Source organism: Rana temporaria, chromosome 8 (genome assembly GCF_905171775.1).
Source record: "Rana temporaria chromosome 8, aRanTem1.1, whole genome shotgun sequence".
Lineage (NCBI taxonomy): Eukaryota > Metazoa > Chordata > Amphibia > Anura > Ranidae > Rana > Rana temporaria.
Genome location: NC_053496.1, coordinates 4,531,391 through 4,554,015, shown reverse-complemented (window position 1 = coordinate 4,554,015; position 22,625 = coordinate 4,531,391). Strand labels below are relative to the sequence as shown.

The 22,625-nt window shown below is 45.5% G+C and overlaps 1 protein-coding gene across 1 annotated transcript in view; it reads right to left on the bottom strand.

Moving 5' to 3' along the window:
- Nucleotides 1–22,625, bottom strand: part of SLIT1 (slit guidance ligand 1) — a 354,779-nt gene that overhangs the window by 327,074 nt on the left and 5,080 nt on the right. The window contains exons 2-4 of the mRNA XM_040321566.1: nucleotides 20,605–20,676; nucleotides 13,316–13,387; nucleotides 10,478–10,549 (exon numbers count right to left, since the gene is read on the bottom strand). Coding sequence (XP_040177500.1) covers nucleotides 10,478–10,549; nucleotides 13,316–13,387; nucleotides 20,605–20,676 — 216 coding nt within the window. The remainder of the gene's footprint in view (nucleotides 1–10,477; nucleotides 10,550–13,315; nucleotides 13,388–20,604; nucleotides 20,677–22,625) is intronic.

Below are 22,625 nucleotides of genomic sequence, written 5' to 3'. Positions count from 1 at the left end.
GTTAGGCTTTTCCCGGCGTATAGTTACCCCTGCTATATGGTGGCATAAGTGCAGCGTAACAACGTTAAGTATGGCCGTCGTTCCCGCGTCCAAATTTTAAAAAGTTACGTCGTTTGCGTAAGTCGTCCGTGAATGGGGCTGGACGTCATTTACGTTCACGTCGAAACCAATGACGTCCTTGCGGCGTACTTTGGAGCAATGCACACTGGGAAAAACGTCAATCACGTCGATAGGTGGCACTAATGGGCTCTGATAGGTGGCACTAATAGGAGGCACTGGTGGGCACTGATCAGGCGGCACTGGTGGGCACTGATCAGGCGGCACTGGTGGGCACTGATGAGAAGATACTGATAGGTGGCACTGATGGGCACTAATAGGTGGCACTGATGGGCTCTGATAGGCAGCACTGAAGGGCACTTATTGGCAGCACTGATGGGCACTAGTAGGTGGCACTGATGGGGCACTGGTAGGCAGCAATAATTGGCACTGATTGGCATGTTCTTTGCTTGCCGCCCCCCCCCCCCCCAAAAGAAGAACCTACCAGTTGGTCATAAGAGAGCTCTGTGTTTTTTACCTACACAGAGCTCTCTCCTCTCACTCGCTCCACCAATCGGCGGGTCTTGGCCATAAATCAACCCCAGTGTGACAATTCCATTTGCAGAGATTATGAGGGGCGGGGGGGAATTAAACATTGCTTTAGGTGGCCCAAGTCACTAATGATATTCCAAATTGACATTCGTAAATTGCAACCTGACTTGTTACCCGCATCGAATATATCACCTTCACTTCCAATCTGTAGACAGCCGAGGACATTGATAGTATCTGAACAAAAGGCGGAATATGCTCAACCACAGCGAAGGAAAAGACAAACCGTTGTAGGACTCAGTCATCGGATTATCCCATTTAGAAACCAGCGGGATATTTTATGGAGCCACATGGATCTTCGACTGGTTAGAATCGAAGGAGATATGAGGGCTTTGCACAGACAAGCATTCATGGACATCTGCTCCACGTTTCTTTCCATGTAAGTCAAAGTGACGGCCAAAGCAACTCAAAGCAGCTAAACAAGCAGATCGAAGCTTCTCGGAAGTGAGCCAACGTCGGCAACTTTGCCCATGAAAGCATTCCGGATTTCTCATCTCTGAATCTGAAGACCATTGTAAAGGCACAGGTCAGGAGCCGTGGCTGGCTGGTGTCTCTTCTCCCTATAGCAGCCCCCGTTTCCTTAAGGCAAGCAGGCCCAAAGGTACTTGGTTGCCCCAAGGCCTTCAAAAACGATGCTTTGGTTCTTGGCCAGATGGCACCGGGACTGAGCGACGGAGACAAGGAAGGGTACCTGTAGTCCCTAGGCTGGTCTATAGGTAGATAGTGTCCGTTAGGGAAATTCTGGGACAGTCCATGGTCAGGGCAGGTAGCGGGCCAGCATAGTCCAGCTAACAATCTGAGGTCCAGTTTAGGCAGCAATCCAAAGAGACCAGTGACATCACTGAGAATGCAGCCTATCCAATCACTAGAGAGCGGCGACATCACTGAGAATGCAGCCTATCTATTCACTAGAGAGCGGCGACATCACTGAGAATGCAGCCTATCCATTCACTAGAGAGCGATGACATCACTGAGAATGCAGCCTATCCCTTCACTAGAGAGCGGTGACATCACTGAGAATGCAGCCTATCCATTCACTAGAGAGCGATGACATCACTGAGAATGCAGCCTATCCAATCACTAGAGAGCGGTGACATCACTGAGAATGCAGCCTATCCAATCACTAGAGAGCGATGACATCACTGAGAATGCAGCCTATCCAATCACTAGAGAGCGGTGACATCACTGAGAATGCAGCCTATCCATTCACTAGAGAGCGGCGACATCACTGAGAATGCAGCCTATCCAATCACTAGAGAGCGGTGACATCACTGAGAATGCAGCCTATCCATTCACTAGAGAGCGGCGACATCACTGAGAATGCAGCCTATCCATTCACTAGAGAGCGGTGACATCACTGAGAATGCAGCCTATCCATTCACTAGAGAGCGATGACATCACTGAGAATGCAGCCTATCCAATCACTAGAGAGCGGTGAAATCACTGAGAATGCAGCCTATCCAATCACTAGAGAGCGATGACATCACTGAGAATGCAGCCTATCCAATCACTAGAGAGCGATGACATCACTGAGAATGTAGCCTATCCCTTCACTAGAGAGCGGTGAAATCACTGAGAATGCAGCCTATCCAATCACTAGAGAGCGATGACATCACTGAGAATGCAGCCTATCCAATCACTAGAGAGCGATGACATCACTGAGAATGCAGCCTATCCAATCACTAGAGAGCGATGACATCACTGAGAATGCAGCCTATCCAATCACTAGAGAGCGGTGAAATCACTGAGAATGCAGCCTATCCAATCACTAGAGAGCGATGACATCACTGAGAATGCAGCCTATCCAATCACTAGAGAGCGATGACATCACTGAGAATGCAGCCTATCCCTTCACTAGAGAGCGGTGACATCACTGAGAATGCAGCCTATCCATTCACTAGAGAGCGGTGACATCACAGAGAATGCAGCCTATCCAATCACTAGAGAGCGATGACATCACTGAGAATGCAGCCTATCCAATCACTAGAGAGCGATGACATCACTTTCTATAGTACATGTTTTATTTTACTATAATTACAGTATATAATTTTTATGTTATAATTTTAAATGCAATATCTAAATCCACTTTTAAACCAAATCCATTAAAGGTAAGAGTACCCCACTGCATTTCGACCCTTTTGTGTCTGGTCTTCTTCAGGGGGAATTATATTCATTTAGTAGATGGAAAAGTGGGGGTGTAGGTCACTACTGTCAGCGTAGGTCAGTGTATATAGGTCACTACTGTCAGTGTAGGTCAGGTAGGTCAGTGTATGTAGGTCACTACTGTCAGTGTAGGTCAGGTAGGTCAGTGTATGTAGGTCACTACTGTCAGTGTAGGTCAGGTAGGTAGGTCAGTGTAGGTAGGTCAGGTAGGTCATTGTAGGTAGGTCAGTGTATGTAGGTCACTACCATCAGTGTATGCAGCCCCTGGTCTTTTTGCCACCTAGCAACGCCCCTGCTAAATGGATCACTTTAAAAAAAACAATCCCATTTGGACACTCTATACGACACGCGCAATGTTGGGGTATAAATATTTTTTTTCCCCAAGAAGAAAATTGGGAAATGACTGGTAGGCACGGGAGGGACTTGAGCTTCCCCAAATGGCAGGACATAAGCTGGGCGGCGGGCGGCCCCTTTTAATGGCACGTTACATGATAAACACATGCAAATGCGTCGTATTTACTACGGATGTCAGCTTAGAGGGCGGGTTGAAGCAGATTTAACATTCTTTCGCTGTTGTTTTTTTTCCTGTTGCGATTTGGAATTAATTATGGTATTTAGGAGAGATCAAAAACAGCCAGAAAGTGACAGCGCAGCCCTGTGTTTTCTAAAGAGCCGGCCTCCATTGAGCAGCCCCGAGAATAATGGACAGGAAACAATGTAGGAGGGGTTCAAAGATCCCCCCCCACCCCCCCACGTTCCACAAATCACTAGACATCCCATGCAGCCCCGTTCTGTGATGTGCCAGAAGAGATCTAAGCTACATCTATAGGGCATTGCTGGATAAAGAACTTTAAGATAGATTCCTCCCACTGACTCCAACGGGGCACAATTCCTCCGACTGATATGAGGCACTATTCCTGCCACTGATACCAATGATGGGGCACTTCTGGAAGAATGGTCAAACATTCCCATAGACACCCTCCTAAACCTTGTGGACGGCCTTCCCAGAAGAGGTGAAGCTGTTACAGCTGCAAAGGGCGGGGCCAATTTAATTTTGAACCCTCCGGACTAAGACTGGGAGGCCAATAAAGTTCATGTGTGTGTAAAGGCAGGCATTGACATTATAGTGTATATCCCTTGTGGGCCAAGTGTGGAGACACTTCAGCCAGAGCTCCGGCTTGACCACTAGAAGCCGAGTCCTGCAGTGGAGCGTGGCTAAAGTACTATTTACTCATTGATCAAGCCAACAAGTCATCGTAACCCTTGAAGACATCCACTTCTACTCCACCAACACACCCACCCTCATCCTCACAAACGATCTTCTGGATAAACGGTCAAACTTTCCCATAGACACCCTCCTAAACCTTGTGGACGGCCTTCCCAGAAGAGTTGAAGCTGTTATAGCTACAAAGGGCGGAGCCAACTCAATATTGAACCCTCCGGACTAAGACTGGGATGCCAATAAAGTTCATGTGGGTATATCCCTTGTGGGCCGAGTGTGGATGGAGACACTTCAGCCAGAGCACCAGCTTGACCACTAGAAGTCGAGTCCTGCAATGATCAAGCCAACAAATCCTCGTACTCTTGAAGATATCCACTTCTACTCCACCAACACCCTCATCCTCACAAGTGCACTTTTGAAAGACTGGTCAAACATTCCCATAGACACCCTCCTAAACCTTGTGGACGGCCTTCCCAGAAGAGGTGAAGCTGTTATACCTGCAAAGAGTGGGGCCAACTCAATATTGAACCCTACAGACTAAGACTGGAATGTCATTAAAGTCCATATGTGTGTAAAGGCAGGCGTCCCAATACTTTTGACATCATTATAGTGTATATCACTTGTGGGCCGAGTGTGGAGACACTTCAGCCAGAGCTCCGGCTTGACCACTAGAAGTTGAATCCAGCAGTGGTCAAGCCAACAAATCTTCGTAACCCTTGAAGATATCCACTTCTACTCCACCAACACACCCTCCCTCATCCTCACAAATGCTCTTCTGGAAGAATGGTCAAACTTTCCCATAGACACCCTCCTAAACCTTGTGGACGGCCTTCCCAGAAGAGTTGAAGGTGTTATAGCTGCAAAGGGGGCGGGGCCAACTCAATATTGAACCCTACAGACTAAGACTGGGATGTCATTAAAGTTCATGTGCCTGTAAAGGCAGGTGTCCCAATACATTATAGTGTATATTCCTTGTGGGCCGAGTGTGGAGACACTTCAGCCAGAGCTCCGGCTTGACCACTAGAAGCCGAGTCCTGCAGTGGAGCGAGGGTAAAGTACTATTTACTCATTGATCAACCCAACAAGTCATCGTAACCCTTGAAGATATCCACTTCTACTCCACCAACACGCCCTCCACAACTCCCATATAAAACTGTCTATCTCTCTATATATAAAAGAGTCTGCAATGCTTCCAGTTTTTTTGTTTTGCTAGACACAAGCGATCGTATTAATGGTGGTAACCGTCCATTCTCAGAACACACAATGGCGGCTCCGGCGACTCGTAAAAGTAAATTCTGGTGTCTCCGCTTGCGTAACTTTTTACGATGATGAGCGGATTAGAGAAGGGTGAGAAGGATATCTCTACGCTTTGTGGGTTTACAAATCATCGAGCCTGAACTAGACCTCCTAATTATTCGCCATCACCCCGTGACAATCACAGCGTAGCCGCGGGATTACATTCTAAGCATGCATGATCTCCGCACATCCCTGTAGCAGGTACAGACACGGCGCTCACATTCAGGGCCCTCCCACAGAATCTCAACACGGCTGGATGGAGACCACAGAATATTTTATTCAGAGGCAACCCCCAAGTATAGAATCAACCTCATACCCCGGCGTCTTCTACCAACAGACGGCATTTACCATCGGTGGCCCCCATGCATCGCTCTATCACCATAGATAGATTCATGCATTGTTACCTGTCACCTGATTGGCTGAAACGACAGGCGCTGTGATTAGACGCCTTTCAGGCGGTGGTGGAAGGAAGATTGGCGTCATGGATGTGCAGCTGACAAATCTGCAGCAACTGTGTGATGTTATCATGTCACTATGGGGAGCAAAATCTCTGAGGAACGTTTCCAACACCTTGTTGTATCTCTTCCACCAAGAATGAAGGCCAAAGGGGGTCCAACCCACTACTAGCAAGGAGGACCTAATAAAGGGGGTCCAACCCGCTACTAGCAAGGAGGACCTAATAAAGGGGGTCCAACCCACTACTAGCAAGGAGGACCTAATAAAGGGGGTCCAACCCGCTACTAGCAAGGGGGACCTAATAAAGGGGGTCCAACCCACTACTAGCAATGTGGTCCTAATAAAGGGGGTCGAACGCGCTACTAGCAAGGGGGACCTAATAAAGGGGGTCCAACCCGCTACTAGCAAGGGGGACCTAATAAAGAGGGTCCAACCCGCTACTAGCAAGGGAGACCTAGTAAAGGGGGTCCAACGCGCTACTAGCAAGGTGGTCCAACGCGCTACTAGCAAGGTGGTCCAACGCGCTACTAGCAAGGTGGTCCAAATAAAGGGGGTCCAACGCGCTACTAGCAAGGGGGACCTAATAAAGGGGGTCCAACCCGCTACTAGCAAAGGGGACCTAATAAAGGGGGTCCAACCCGCTACTAGCAAAGGGGACCTAATAAAGGGGGTCCAACCCGCTACTAGCAAGGTAGACCTAATAAAGGGGGTCCAACCTGCTACTAGCAAGGTGGGCCTAATAAAGGGGGTCCAACCTGCTACTAGCAAGGGGGACCTAATAAAGAGGGTTCAACCCATTACTAGCAAGGAGGACCTAATAAAGGGGGTCCAACACGCTACTAGCAAGGAGGACCTAATAAAGGGGGTCCAACCCGCTACTAGCAATGTGGTCCTAATAAAGGGGGTCGAACGCGCTACTAGCAAGGGGGACCTAATAAAGGGGGTCCAACCCGCTACTAGCAAGGTGGTCCAACGCGCTACTAGCAAGGTGGTCCAACGCACTACTAGCAAGGTGGTCCAAATAAAGGGGGTCCAACGCGCTACTAGCAAGGGGGACCTAATAAAGGGGGTCCAACCCGCTACTAGCAAAGGGGACCTAATAAAGGGGGTCCAACCCGCTACTAGCAAAGGGGACCTAATAAAGGGGGTCCAACCCGCTACTAGCAAGGTAGACCTAATAAAGGGGGTCCAACCTGCTACTAGCAAGGTGGGCCTAATAAAGGGGGTCCAACCTGCTACTAGCAAGGGGGACCTAATAAAGAGGGTTCAACCCATTACTAGCAAGGAGGACCTAATAAAGGGGGTCCAACACGCTACTAGCAAGGGGTACCTAATAAAGGGGGTCCAGCCCTCTACGAGCAAGGTGGACCTAATAAAGGGGGTCCAACCTGCTACTAGTAAGGAGGACCAAATAAAGGGGGTCCAACCCGCTACTAGCAAGGGGGACCTAATAAAGGGGGTCCAACTTGCTACTAGCAAAGAGGACCTAATAAAGGGGGTCCAACCCGATACTAGCATGGGGGACCTAAGAAGGGGGGCCAACCCTCTACTAGCAAGGTCGACCTAATAAAGGGGGTCCAACCTGCTACTAGCAAGAAGGACCTAATAAAGGAGGTCCAACCCGCTACTAGCAAGGGGGACCTAATAAAGGGGGTCCAATCCGGTACTATCAAGGGGGACCTAATAAAGGGGGTCCAACCTGTTACTAGCAAGGAGGACCTAATAAAGGGGTCCAACCCGCTACTACCAAGGGGGACCTAATAAAGGGGGTCCAATCCGGTACTATCAAGGGGGACCTAATAAAGGGGGTCCAACCCACTACTATCAAGGGGGACCTAATAAAGGGGGTCCAATCTGCTACTACCAAGGGAGACCTAATTAAGGGGGTCCAACCTGCTACTAGCAAGGGGGACCTAATAAAGGAGCGCCCTCAGGATCGGTATGTATGCACATGTCTCCTCTAGTCTACAAGGTAGATAGAACATAGAATGGGGGTGGAATCAGGCTTAAGTATCATAAAAAGTAGCATAAAAACACACAGGAGGGTGCAAATGCCTAGTGCAGTGTTTTTCAACTCCAGTCCTCAAGGCACACCAACAGGTCATGTTTTCAGGCTTTCCATTATTTTGCACAGGTGATTTGATCAGTTTCACTGCCTTAGTAATCACCACAGCCGTTTCATCTAAAGGAAATCCTGAAAACATGACCTGTTGGTGTGCCTTGAGGACTGGAGTTGAAAAACACTGGCCTAGTGCAGTGTTTCTCAACTCCAGTCCTCGGGGCGCACCAACAGGTCATGTTTTCAGGCTTTCCATTATTGTGCACAGGTGATTTTATCAGTTTCACTGCCTTAGTAATTACCATAGCAGTTTGATCTGAGGGAAATCCTGAAAACATGACCTGTTGGTGCGCCCCGAGGACTGGAGTTGAGAAACACTGGCCTAGTGCACCACCTCTCGCAACTGTAGTGGATAAAGAAAATATGCTTTTGGATATTTTTTCTTTACCAAGACTTTAATGTTCCTCTGATTTACAGCTATATCAATATGTAATGGGTGAACAAGATTGAGACTTTAGTACAACTTTAAGAACGCACAATGGCGGCTCCGTCGACTCGTAAGAGCTGATTGCATTTCTGTTGTTTTTTTATATTTGCATAGAGACATTTAATATACCACAGTGATAAATACAATAAGATTTCACCAAATGCATCCTGTATTAGAGAATATTCACATGCCAACATCTCACCAATCAAAAAAAACATTAACATTAAGCCAAAAATTATCATTTGACCGCCAAAGTCCTGGACAATGGATCATCATCATTTGCTCCATCAGGCGAACCAAGTAGCTGACCCACAATGCAGCTGAGGTTTTGTGTTCCAAGTTTGGCTCAAGAGCATAACATTGATAACAGAAGAAGCGGAGAATCACTTAGTGTAGCCAACCACAGCAGGTCAGTCTCAAAAGAGTGTGTAGGGTTAGAAGTCCATCTTGGAATATGTCTCCCATCTTATAGCAATGCTCCTGACCCCCCAACCTAGCTGACACCCCCAACATTATTGACCTGCAACATAGCTGACCCCCAGCACAGCCTATTCACAACATAGCTGAGGTTCTGTATCTCCTGTTTGATACAAGAACATGCAAATAACGGCAAAACTGTAGAATCACTTAGTGTGGCCAACCAGAGAAATCAGTCTCAAAGGGAGGTATTATTTGTACATTTTGGAATATGTCTCTCATCTTAGTGTAATTTAAAGCAATGCTGCTGACCTTCAACATAGCTGACTCCCAACATAACTGACCCGCAACATAGATGACCCCCAACATAGTTGAAAGCCAACATAACTGACCCGCAACATAGTTGCCCTGCAACACAGCTGACCCTCAACATAGTTGAATGCCAAAAAAACTGACCCACAACATAGCTGACCCCCCCAGCACTGACCCCTAACATAGATGCCCCAAAACATAGCTGACCCCAAACATAGCTGAATGCCAACATAACTGGCCCGCAACATAGCTGATTGGCAACATAGCTATTACGCAACATAACTGACCGGCAACATAACTGATACGCAACCAGGGGCAGACTGACAGCTCATGGGGCCCTCGGGCAATAGGAGAATATGGTGCCCCCGGGCAATAGGAGATTATGGGGCCCCCGGGCAATAGGAGATTATGGGGCCCCCGGGCAAAAGGAGATTATGGGAGTCCCAGGCAATAGGAGATTATGGGGACCTCAGGCAATAGATTATGGGGCCACACAGTACTGTATACACACACACACACACATACAGTATACATACACAGTATACACACACAGTATACATACACACACTGAGAAGGTACTGGAGAGGCAGGGCAGCTATAATCTTGGGATTTTTAGACCATACGGATGTCGGTAAGGGACATTTCAGGGACAGATTTAAAAAAACACCGATTTTTACATACTGTGCCTGGTTTTACTGAGGCTGGCAACCCTGATGGGGCCCCTGAGTGGCATGGGGCCCTCAGGCAGTGCCCGAATGGTCAGTCCGCCCCTGTACGCAACATAACTAACCGGCAACATAGCTGATACACAACATAACTGACCAGCAATATAACTGACTGGCAACATAAGTGACCCACAAAATAGTTGACTAGCAACATAACTGACCAGCTACATATGTGACCTACAACATAGCTGACCGGCAACATAGCTGATACGCAACATAACTGACCGGCAACATAGCTGACTGGCAACATAGCTGACTGGCAACATAGCTGACCGGCAACATAGCTGACCGGCAACATAGCTGACCGGCAACATAGCTGACCGGCAACATAGCTGACCGGCAACATAGCTGACCGGCAACATAGCTGACCGGCAACATAGCTGACCGGCAACATAGCTGACCGGCAAAATAGTAGACTAGCAACATAGCTGACCGGCAACATATGTGACCTACAACATAGCTGACCGGCAACATAGCTGATATGCATCATAGTTTGGTAAAAAAAAAAAAAAAGCATAACATTAATAACAACAGAACTGCAGAATCACTTTGTGTAGCCAACCACAGGAAAAAAAAGAACCCTGTTGACCATCACCTAGAAGACCACCCAGGTTTGTATTACACACAAACAACCTGAATGTGCCAGATACAAAGTAACGCAATAGATGGTTCCAAGTCGTTATGTTTGTACTCACAGTCTGGAGAGCGCCTGGTTGTTCTGGAACAGAAGTTCAGGCAACGTGTGGAGCTGGTTTCGGTTGAGGCGTCTGAAAAAAAAAAAAAAAAAACGAAGAAGGAAAAAATAAAAATTAGATTAGATTCTGCTGTATAACTAAACTGGAAGATCGCGTAGCATTAGCAAAACAAGAGGCGAGTTGTAGCCGCCGAACCAAATTTTATATATGGAGTCACACACGTTGTAAACCCTTCGGGGCACAAACCTCCGTCCTCTATTTGTCACCACCGTATCCATTACATACACCTGCGCCGGCGCTCAGCGGATTATATTCTACAAACGCAAAGATCCAAAGCACTCAGGATTGTTATTCATGATTTCTCCTTCGCCATGGTGGTGCCTAAATTGCTTGTGTATGTCTCTGCCATCTTTAATCTATAAACAGAAAGTATGCTGGGAATCTAGAATGTTACAGGCAATAGACTCGTCTCATTTCATACGCACTTAGACTGAAATTACAATGGATCCGTTACTTGGAAGAAGGTAACCATATTGCTTTGTCAGAATTGGTTACAATCTTTAGTTGAAGAAGAAAACATTGGGCTTATACTAACTATGCTTATATCAAATATATACTAACTATGCTTATATCAAATATATACTAACTATGCTTATATCAAATATATACTAACTATGCTTATATCAAATATATACGAACTATGCTTATATCAAATATATACGAACTATGCTTATATCAAATATATACTAACTATGCTTATATCAAATATATACTAACTATGCTTATATCAAATAATAAAAAAAAGTGTCAATTGTAGAGCTGCACGATTCCGGCTAAAATGAGAATCGCGATTCTCGCAGTGTAACATCATCTTTCACATTAAAACCAAAAAAAAAAAAAAAATTGGGCTAACTTTACTGTTTCGTTTTTTTTTTTTTATTCATTGAAGTGTATTTTTTCCTAAATAAATTGCATTTGAAAGACCACTGGGCAAATACATGTGACATAAAATATTGCAGAAACACGTTGGTAGGAAAATGTAGTCATACGTAGATAAAAGATGGATTACTTACTAAGGGACGATTTGTTATCAGGATCCTCAAGACCACATATGTCAATCACCAGGCCCGAAGGCTGAATCTGGCACACCAGGCCTTGGAACCGGCTTTGCAACCGGAACGTGGCGGAGCTCCATTCCACGACCTCCGGCCCTCACCCTCTGCTCCCACTCCCCGCTCTCACTTCTGTGTTTACAAGGGACAACTTTGCTCTCATCACCTCTCAGTCCCCGCTAAACCGGCTGAATTTTCATCCATGGGTTTCATCAATACATCTCTTTGTTTCGTACTGCATGTTTCTCCTTTAGTACTAAGGTAACAGTTGTACTAATCTGATTAGGTAAGCAGCAGGTTAGACTCATGCCTATTGTTCTGTGCCAGATCCCAAGTGAGATGCGGACCCTCGATAGCAATGGAAATTAGGGTAACAATTCTCCCTTTGAGCATCTACGTAAGTGGACACTTCTTCTACTGACCACCAATGGAAGGGGACATATATCCCACCGATCATCAGTGGAAAGGGACATGTCTCCCACTGACCACCAATGGAAGGGGACACCATCTCCCACTCACCATCAGTGGAAGGGGTCACCTTTCTCACTGACCACCAATGGAAGTGAACACTTCTCCCACTAAACCACCAATGGAAGGGGACACCTCTCCCACTGATCATCAATGGAAGGGGACACCTCTCCCACGGTCAACCAATGGAAGGGGACACCTCTTTCACTGACCACCAATGGAATGGAACACATCTCCCACTGACAACCAATGGAAGGGGACACCACTTCCACTGATCATCAATGGACGGGGACACCTCTCCCACTGACAGCCAATGGAAGGGGACACCTCTCCCACTTATCATCAATGTAAGGGGACACCTCTCCAACTGACAACCAATGGAAGGGGACACAATCTCCCACTCACCATCAGTGGAAGGGGACATCTCTCCCTCTAAACCACCATTGGAAGGGGACACCTCTCCCACTGATCATCAGTGGAAGGGGACATCTCTCCCTCTAAACCACCATTGGAAGGGGACACCTCTCCCACTGATCATCAGTGGAAGGGGACATCTTTCCTACTAACCACCAATGGAAGGGGACACTTCTCCCACTAAACCACCAATGGAAGGGGACACCTCTTTCACCGACCACCAATGGAATGGAACACATCTCCCATTGACAACCAATGGAAGGGGACACCACTTCCACTGATCATCAATAGACGGGGACACCTCTCCCACTGACAGCCAATGGAAGGGGACACCTCTCCCACTGACAGCCAATGGAAGGGGACACCTCTCCCACTGACAGCCAATTGAAGGGGACACCTCTCCCACTGACAGCCAATTGAAAGGGGACACCTCTCCCACTGATCATTAATGGAAGCGGACACCTCTTCCACTGGGATATTTACTAAAACTGGAGCCCTCAAAATCTGGTGCAGCTGTGCAAGGCAGCCAATCAGCTTCTAACTTCAGCTTGTTCAGTCAAGCTCTGACAATAAAACCTGGAAGCTGATTGGTTTCTATGCAGAGCTGCTCCAGATTTTGCACGCTCCAGTATTAGTAAATCTCCCCCACTTGCGCTCTGTGTCTTCCTCTATACCTCTGATGTACACCACCGTGTATTCCCTGGAGGTACAGGAGGCCACTACCACTGATAACTCCCACCAAGGTCTGAGGAGTAGATGATGGTGGTGTAGAATGTGCCAACTGTCTCCAGGTAATCCAGGAACATGATAAGCAGAATAATGAAGTAGAATGTTGAGCACTCACAGCCTTTCCAGTTCCTTCATGTCATCAAAAGCCCCGCGCTCCACGCTGATAATCTGATTCTCCATCAGCTGCCTGGGAACGAAATAGAAAACATCTGTAAGTCCCACTGCAACAACATAGACCTTAATGCAACCCTGTACTGATAAAATACGTCATGGCTGACCTCTGCCTCTAAACTTGCTAGTTCCCCAACTGTCATGGCTGACCTCTCCTTCTAAACATGCTAGTTTACTGACTGTCATGGCCGACCTCTCCTTCTAAACATGCTAGTTCCCCAACTGTCATGGAGGACCTCTCATTCTAAACATGCTAGTTCCCTGACTGTCATGGCCGACCTCTCCTTCTAAACATGCTAGTTCCCCAACTGTCATTGCTGACCTCTCCTTCTAAACATGCTAGTTCCCTGACTGTCATGGCCGACCTCTCCTTCTAAACATTATAGTTCCCCAACTGTCATGGAGGACCTCTCCTTCTAAACTGTCTTGGCTGACATCTACCTCTAACCAAGCTAGTTCCCCAACTGTCTTGGCTGACATCTACCTCTAACCAAGCTAGTTCCTTGACTGTCATGGCCGACCTCTCCTTCTAAACATGCTAGTTCCCCAACTGTCTTGGCTGACCTCTCCCTCTAACCAAGCTAGTTCCCCGACTGTCATGGCTGACCTCTCCTTCTAAACATGCTAGTTCCCCAACTGTCTTGGCTGACATCTACCTCTAACCAAGCTAGTTCCTTGACTGTCATGGCCGACCTCTCCTTCTAAACATGCTAGTTCCTTGACTGTCATTGCTGACCTCTCCTTCTAAACATGCTAGTTCCCCGACTGTCATGGCTGACCTCTCCTTCTAAACATGCTAGTTCTCTGACTGTCATGGAGGACCTCTGCCTCTAAACATGCTAGTTCCCCAACTGTCTTGGCTGACCTCTACCTCTAACCAAGCTAGTTACCAGAAGTCGTGGCTGACCTCTTCTTCTAAACATGCTAATTCCTCGACTGTCATGGCTGACCTCTTCTTCTAAACATGCTAGTTCCCCGACTGTCTTGGCTGACCTCTACCTCTAACTAAGCTAGTTCCCAGCAGTCATGGCTGACCTCTCCTTCTAAACATGCTAATTCCCTGACTGTCATGGCTGACCTCTCCCTTTGACTAAGCTTGTTCCCCCCCTGTCATGGCTGACCTCTCCTTCTAAACATGCTAGTTCCCCGACTGTCTTGGCTGACCTCTACCTCTAACTAAGCTAGTTCCCAGCAGTCATGGCTGACCTCTCCTTCTAAACATGCTAGTTCCCTGACTGTCATGGCTGACCTCTCCCTTTGACCAAGCTTGTTTCCCAACTGTCATGGCTGACCTCTCCTTCTGAACATGCTAGCTCCCCGACTGTCTTGGCTGACCACTACCTCTAACCAAGCTTGTTCCCCAACTGTCATGGCTGACCTCTCCTTCTAAACATGCTAGTTCCTTGACTGTCATGGTTGACCTCTCCTTCGAAACATGCTAGTTCCTTGACTGTCATGACTGACCTCTCCCTTTGACCAAGCTTGTTACCTGACTGTCATGGCTGACCTCTACCTCTAACTAAGCTAGTTCCCCAGCAGTAATGGCTGACCTCTCCTTCTAAACATGCTAGTTCCTTGACTGCCATGGCTGACCTCTCTCTTTGACCAAGCTTGTTACCTGACTGTCATTGCTGACCTCCCCTTCTAAACATGCTAGTTCCCTGACTGTCTTGGCTGACCTGTCCCTCTAACCAAGCTAGTTCACCAACTGTCTTGGCTGACCTCTACCTCTAACCAAGCTAGTTCACCAACTGTCTTGGCTGACCTCTACCTCTAACCAAGCTAGTTCACCAACTGTCTTGGCTGACCTCTACCTCTAACCAAGCTAGTTCACCAACTGTCTTGGCTGACCTCTACCTCTAACCAAGCTAGTTCCCAGCAGAGGACTCAATGTCCCCTGGTGTCTCGCGAACGTGTCACAGAGCTGCAGAACAGGGAGATGTAAACAAGGCATTTTCCTGTTCTACCTAGTGACAGGACAGTGATTTACTGCTCCCTGTGATCAGGAGCAGTGATCAGTGTCATGTCACATGTACACCATCGCGACGCAGTGCCGAATCGCCCCAAAAATTGGCACCGGTCATTGGGCAGCCAAATGGTTTCCGGCAGTTGAACTGCATGAATTTCAACAAAAACTGGAAAAATGGGGGAGTTCTAAAACTTTTGACCAGCATTATACATTAAAAGCCATAAAGAAAACTGAGCTGTGAGAGGATCGGCTCCAAGTAGGAGTCACCGTGGATCCATTCATTCGATTTCGGTAACCGAACCACTTATATAGCTAAAATGTTACAATGTTCCTTTTATGGAAAAATGTATCCTTGTGTTATAAATAATAAAAAATTCACAACGTGTCGAATGTCTGAAGCGTTAATTCTTGGTAATGAATGTCCCGGCGGTCGAAAAAAAAAGATGCAAGTTGTTATTTCCCATCCTTGGTGGCGGAACGATTCTCAGAACATCCGTGTTACTTTTTCAGTTTCGGGGAAGTACAATGTTCTGCTTCATGGGGGGGAGGGGGAGGGGGGGGGGTTGATTAATTTCCAGCCTATTGTTTTTCAGCGTGCGAATGAATACCAGACGGCGAGTCTATTAGAAGAAAATGTGCCCATTAAAGGGAAGCTCCACTAAGCAACGCATGCAAAGTGACCGCATTATGACATCCACAATATGGGGTATCATAAATGGTTATGGCCCCTTGCATGCTGAAGACTATGGTAGGCTGTGACTGGACGGGGGCTGAACGCCACAATAGGAATACCTATAGGCAGGTGCAGTCTACTTTGTCCTCTGCGGGTGGCGCTATTTCGCAGAAGCACTGCAGAGGAAGTCGGGAGGAACACGGTTCCTCTATGGCAGTGGTCTCCAAACTGAGGTCCGGGGGCCAGATGTGGCCCTTTCCTTGCTTTTTTTCTGGCCCTTGGGGCATTATTTTCCCTCCTGCGATGATGGGGCACTATTCCTCCCACTGACACCAATGATGGGACACTATTCCTCCCACTGACACCAATGATGGGTCACTATTCCTTCTCACTGATACCAATGATGGGACACTATTCCTTCCACTGACACCAATTATGAGACACTATTCCTCCCACTGACACCAATGATCGGACACTATTCCTCCCACTGACACCAATGATCGGACACTATTCCTCCCACTGACACCAACGATGGGACACTATTCCTCCCACTGATACCAATGATGGGACACTATTCCTCCCACTGATACCAACGATGGGACACTATTCCTTCTCACTGACACCAATGATGGGACACTATTCCTCCCACTGATACCAACGATGGGACACTATTCCTCCCACTGACACCAACGATGGGACACTATTCCTCCCACTGATACCAACGATGGGACACTATTCCTTCTCACTGACACCAATGATGGGACACTATTCCTCCCACTCATACCAACGATGGGACACTATTCCTCCCACTGACACCAACGATGGGACACTATTCCTCCCACTGACACCAATGATAGGACACTATTCCTTCTCACTGATACCAATGATGGGACACTATTCCACCACTGATACCAATGATGGGACACTATTCCTCCCACTGATACCAATGATGGGACACTATTCCTCCCACTGACACCAATGATGGGACACTATTCCTTCTCACTGATACCAATGATGGTAAATTACAGTAAATATTTGATACAATTTTCTGTTTTCCTGGTTCCTATATGGCAGCATACAGGATTACTAGTCTGCTGTCACGTATATGCACCAGGAAAGGAAAATTATGGTAAGCATTTGATACAATTTTCCAATTTCCTGTTGCCTTTCCATGTTATGGGGTTACTCGTATGCTGTCATGGATAGGCATCAGGAAAGGCAAATTATGGTAAGTAGTTGATACCATTTTCTGATTTTGTGGTGCCTACATGGCAGCATACAGAATGTTAGTGGGTCACTTGTATGCCACCATGTGGGCACCAAGAAAATAAAAATTCCAGTAAATATTTGATACAATTTTCCATTTTCCATGTGTCTACATGGCAGCATACAGGGTTACTAGTGTGGATAGGCACCAGAAAAGGAAAATGATGGTAAGGTATGGTATGGAGAGGAAAATTATAGTATTTCTGATTTCGTGGTGCCTACATGGCAGAATACGAAATGTTGGTGGGTCATTTGTATGCTGCCATGGATAGGAACCAAGGAAGGAACATTCCAGTAAATATTTGGTACAATTTTCAGTTTTCCTGTTTCCTACATGGAAGCATACAGGGTTACTAGTATGCTGTAACGGATAGGCACCAGGAAAGCAAAATTATGGTAAGGTATGGAATGGAAAATTATGGTAAGGTATGGAATGGAAAGGAAAATGATGGTAAGGTATGGAATGGAAAGGAAAATTATGGTATTTGATACAATTTTCAGTTTTCCTGTTTCCTACATGGCAGCATACAGGGTTACTAGTATGCTGTAGTGGATAGGCACCCGAAAAGGAAAATTATGGTAAGTATTTGATACAATTTTCCAATTTCCTGTTGCCTTTCCATGGCAACATTCTGAATGTTATGGGGTTACTAGTACGCTATCATGGATATGAACCGAGAAAAGAAAAATTAGGGTAAGTATTTTATACAATTTTCTGGTTTCCTGGTGCCCACGTGGCAGCATTTGGAATGTAAATTGGTCACCAGTACGCTGCCATGGAAAGACTCCACTGTATTTCTTCGATACAATTCTTTGTTTTCTTGGTGCCTTTCCATGGCTGTGTACAGAATGCTTCCAGGTCACTAGTATGCTGCCATGGATAGGGACCAGGAAAGGAAAATTATGGTAAGTAGTTGATATAATTTTCTGATTTCGTGGTGCTTACATGGCAGCATACGGAATGTTAGTGGGTCACTTGTATGCTGCCATGGACTGGAACCAAGAAAGGAAAATTACAGTAAATATTTGGTACAATTTTCCATTTTCCTGGCGCCTACATGGAAGCATACAGGGTTACTAGTATGCTGTCACGGATAGGCACCAGGAAAGGAAAATTATGGTAAGTATTTCTGATTTCGTGGTGCCTACATGGCAGCATACAGAATGTTAGTGGGTCAATTGTATTCTGCCATGTAGGCACCAAAAAAAGTAAAATTCCAGTAAACATTTGATACAATTTTCAGTTTTCCTGGTGCCTACATGGCAGCATACAGGGTTACTAGTATGCTGTCACGGATAGGCACCAGGAAAGGAAAATTATGGTAAGGTATGGTATGAAAAGGAAAATTATGGGAAGGTATGGTATGAAAAGGAAAATTATGGGAAGTATTTCTGTTTTCGTGGTGCCTACATGGCAGCATACATTATTTCAGTGGATCACTTGTATGCTGCCATGGATAGGAACCAAGAAAGGAAAATTACAGTAAATATTTGATACAATTTTCCGTTACATGGCAGCGTACAGGTTTACTAGTATGCTGTCACAAATAGGCACCAGGAAAGGAAAATTATGGTAAGTATTTGATACAATTTTCCAATTTCCTGTTGCCTTTCCATGGCAACATTCTGAATGTTATGGGGTTACTAGTACGCTGCCATGGATATGAACCGGGAAAAGAAAAATTAGGGTAAGTATTTGATACAATTTTCTGGTTTCCTGGTTGCCCACGTGGCAGCATTTGGAATGTGAATTGGTCACTGGTATGCTGCCATGGAAAGACTCCACGAAAGGGAGATTACTGTGTTTCTTTGATACAATTCTTAGTTTTCTTGGTGCCTTTCCATGGCTGTGTACAGAATGCTTCCAGGTCACTAGTATGCTGCCATGGATAGGCACCAGGAAAGGAAAATTATGGTAAGGTATGGAAAGGACAATTATGGTAAGGATTTTCGTGGTGCCTACCATGGAACGCTGACATGGAAAGACTCCAGGAAAGGGAGAATACTGTATTTCTTCAATACAATTCTTTGTTTTCTTGGTGCTTCCAGGTCACTAGTATGCCGCCACGGATAGGCACCAGGAAAGGAAAATTATGGTAAGTATTTGATACAATTTTCCAATTTCCTGTTGCCTTTCCATGGCAACATTCTGAATGTTATGGGGTTACTAGTACGCTGCCATGGATATGAACCAGGAAAAGAAAAATTAGGGTAAGCATTTGATACAATTTTCTGGTTTCCTGGTTGCCTACGTGGCAGCATTTGGAATGTGAATTGGTCACTGGTATGCTGCCATGGAAAGACTCCACGAAAGGGAGATTACTGTGTGTCTTTGATACAATTCTTCGTTTTCTTGGTGCCTTTCCATGGCTGTGTACAGAATGCTTCCAGGTCACTAGTATGCCGCCATGGATAGGCACCAGGAAAGGAAAATTATGGTAAGGTATGGAAAGGACAATTATGGTAAGGTATGGAAAAGGACAATTATGGTAAGGTATGGAAAGGACAATTATGGTAAGGTATGGAAAGGACAATTATGGTAAGGTATGGTATGGAAAGGACAATTATGGTAAGTATTTCTGTTATCGTGGTGCCTACCATGGAACGCTGCCATGGAAAGACTCCAGAAAAGGGAGAATACTGTATTTCTTCGATACAATTCTTCGTTTTCTTGGTGTTTCCAGGTCACCTGGTGCCACCATGGATAGGCACCAGGAAAGGAAAATTATGGTAAGTATTTGATACAATTTTATGGCTTCCTGGTGCTTACATGGCAGCACAGAAAACGCTACCAGGTCACTAGTGTGCTGCCACGGTTGGTACCAGTAAAGGAGAGTTTTGCGGTATGCACAAACTTCTAAGGTGAAAAAAAGGGGGAAAAAAAGAAGAAAACGATGGGATCCACCATATCTAAGGACTGGTACGCTGCAATAAAATATATTTTTGGGGATTTGGATTCAGATACTCTTTATTGATGAGCATTAATGAGCACCGGTATTGGAAATGCTCAACAGGCTGGAAAATCTCTGCTGGGGATGAATTTTATGTCCAGCAATGTTGGAATCACAGAGCAAAGCAGTGACAGCGACAGCGACAGCGACCCGTATCTCCCCCCGACCCTTATCATTGGAAGGTTTTCCCATGTATCGGTCACCCTCCTGTGTTGGAACCTGCGGTGTAATGAGATTTACTTTCCCAAAATTGCTTTTTCACAGAAATAAAAGTTCCTCTGAATACATGTAAATCTTTTACGGCGAGTATTTTTTCCGCGTTTATTTCTATGCATCCCATTGGCTGTACCAGAGAGGGAGAGAGAAGAACTTACAAGACTCGCAGCTGCTTGAGGCCGGAGAAGTCGTTCTTTATGATCCGAGTGATATTGTTCCCGTTCAGTTCTCTGCAGAAAAGGAAAAAAGAAATACAACTTTTAGCTCAATCTTTTCACCAACAGACAATCGCATTCAAATCACCCCAAAAAAAAAAATCCTGATAGAAAAGAGTGTGCGAGATATTTGTAAAATCCGTACAGACACCCGGGGGAAAAAATCATCCTCAATCCTCATCATAAAGAAGAAGGTTTGTGGTTCTTCGTTCACCCCGGGGGCAAGGGCATGCATTTTACTTCACCCTCAAGCACAGGCAAAATGATACATATAGCATATAATAATATTAATATACTATGAATTAACACTATTAATATTAATAACAACAATAGTGATAATTAATATAATAATAATAATAATAATAATAGCAATAATAATAACAGCACATAAAATAATAATAATAATATAGCATCACATATTTGTTGCTATATGCAATATTAATTTTATGTGATATTATTATTATTTTATGTGCTGTTATTATTATTATAAAAATGTAATGTTATTATTATTATTATTATTATTATGATTATTAATAATAATAATAATAATAAAGCATCACATATTTGTTAATACAGTAAAACCTTGGTTCGTTCCAGAAACATGCTTGTAATCCAAAGCACTTGTATATCAAAGCATTTTATTTACAGGGTATTAAAAGTGTAGCAATAAGTTGCTAAGGCCCCATACACACGAGAGGATTTATCCGCAGATACGGTCCAGCGGACCGTATCCGCGGATAAATCCTCTCAAAGATTTCAGAGGATTTCTATGCGATGGCGTGTACACACCATCGCATTGAAATCCGCGCTGAAATCCTCTGCCGATGACGTGTCGCGCCGTCGCCGCTATTATGACGCGGCGACGGGCGCGACGCTGTCATATAAGGAATTCCACGCATGCGTCAAGTCATTACGACGCGTGCGGGGAATCCCTTTAGACGGATGGATCCGGTAAGTCTGTACAGACGAGCGGATCCATCCGTTGGAATGGATTCCAGCAGATGGATTTGTTGAGCATGTCAGCAAATATCCATCTGCTGGAAATCCATCCCAGGGGAGATTTATCTGCGGATAAATATCCCACGGAGTGTACACACCATAGAATCTATCCGCTGAAACCCGTTTGCACGGATTTATCTGCGGATAGATTCTATGGTGTGTATGGGGCCTCAATGTTGTACCTTCATTAAATGTAACCATATTGCTACACTGAGGCCCCATACACACCATAGAATCTATCCGCAGATAAATCCGTGCAAACGGGTTTCAGCGGATAGATTCTATGGTGTGTACACTCCGTGGGATATTTATCCGCAGATAAATCTCCCCTGGGATGGATTTCCAGCAGATGGATATTTGCTGACATGCTCAACAAATCCATCTGCTGGAATCCATTCCAACGGATGGATCCGCTCGTCTGTACAGACTTACCGGATCCATCCGTCTAAAGGGATTCCCCGCACGCGTCGTAATGACTTGACGCATGCGTGGAATTCCTTATATGACAGCGTCGCGCCCGTCGCCGCGTCATAATAGCGGCGACGGCGCGACACGTCATCGGCAGAGGATTTCAGCGCGGATTTCAATGCGATGGTGTGTACACGCCATCGCATAGAAATCCTCTGAAATCTTTGAGAGGATTTATCCGCGGATACGGTCCGCTGGACCGTATCTGCGGATAAATCCTCTCGTGTGTATGGGGCCTTAGAGGCTCCTCTCTTCTCTTTTATACTCAGTTGTGACTCTCAAAGTTACTCTCAAACCAAGGTTTTACTGTATATGCAATATAATTATATGTGCTATTATTATTACCAGTAGTAGTATTTTGTGTGCTGTTAGTATTACTGCTATTATTATTACATTAATATAAAATATAAATATTATTTGTAATAATAATAATAATAATAATAATAATAATAATAATAATAATATAGCATCACATATTTGTTACTATATGCAATATT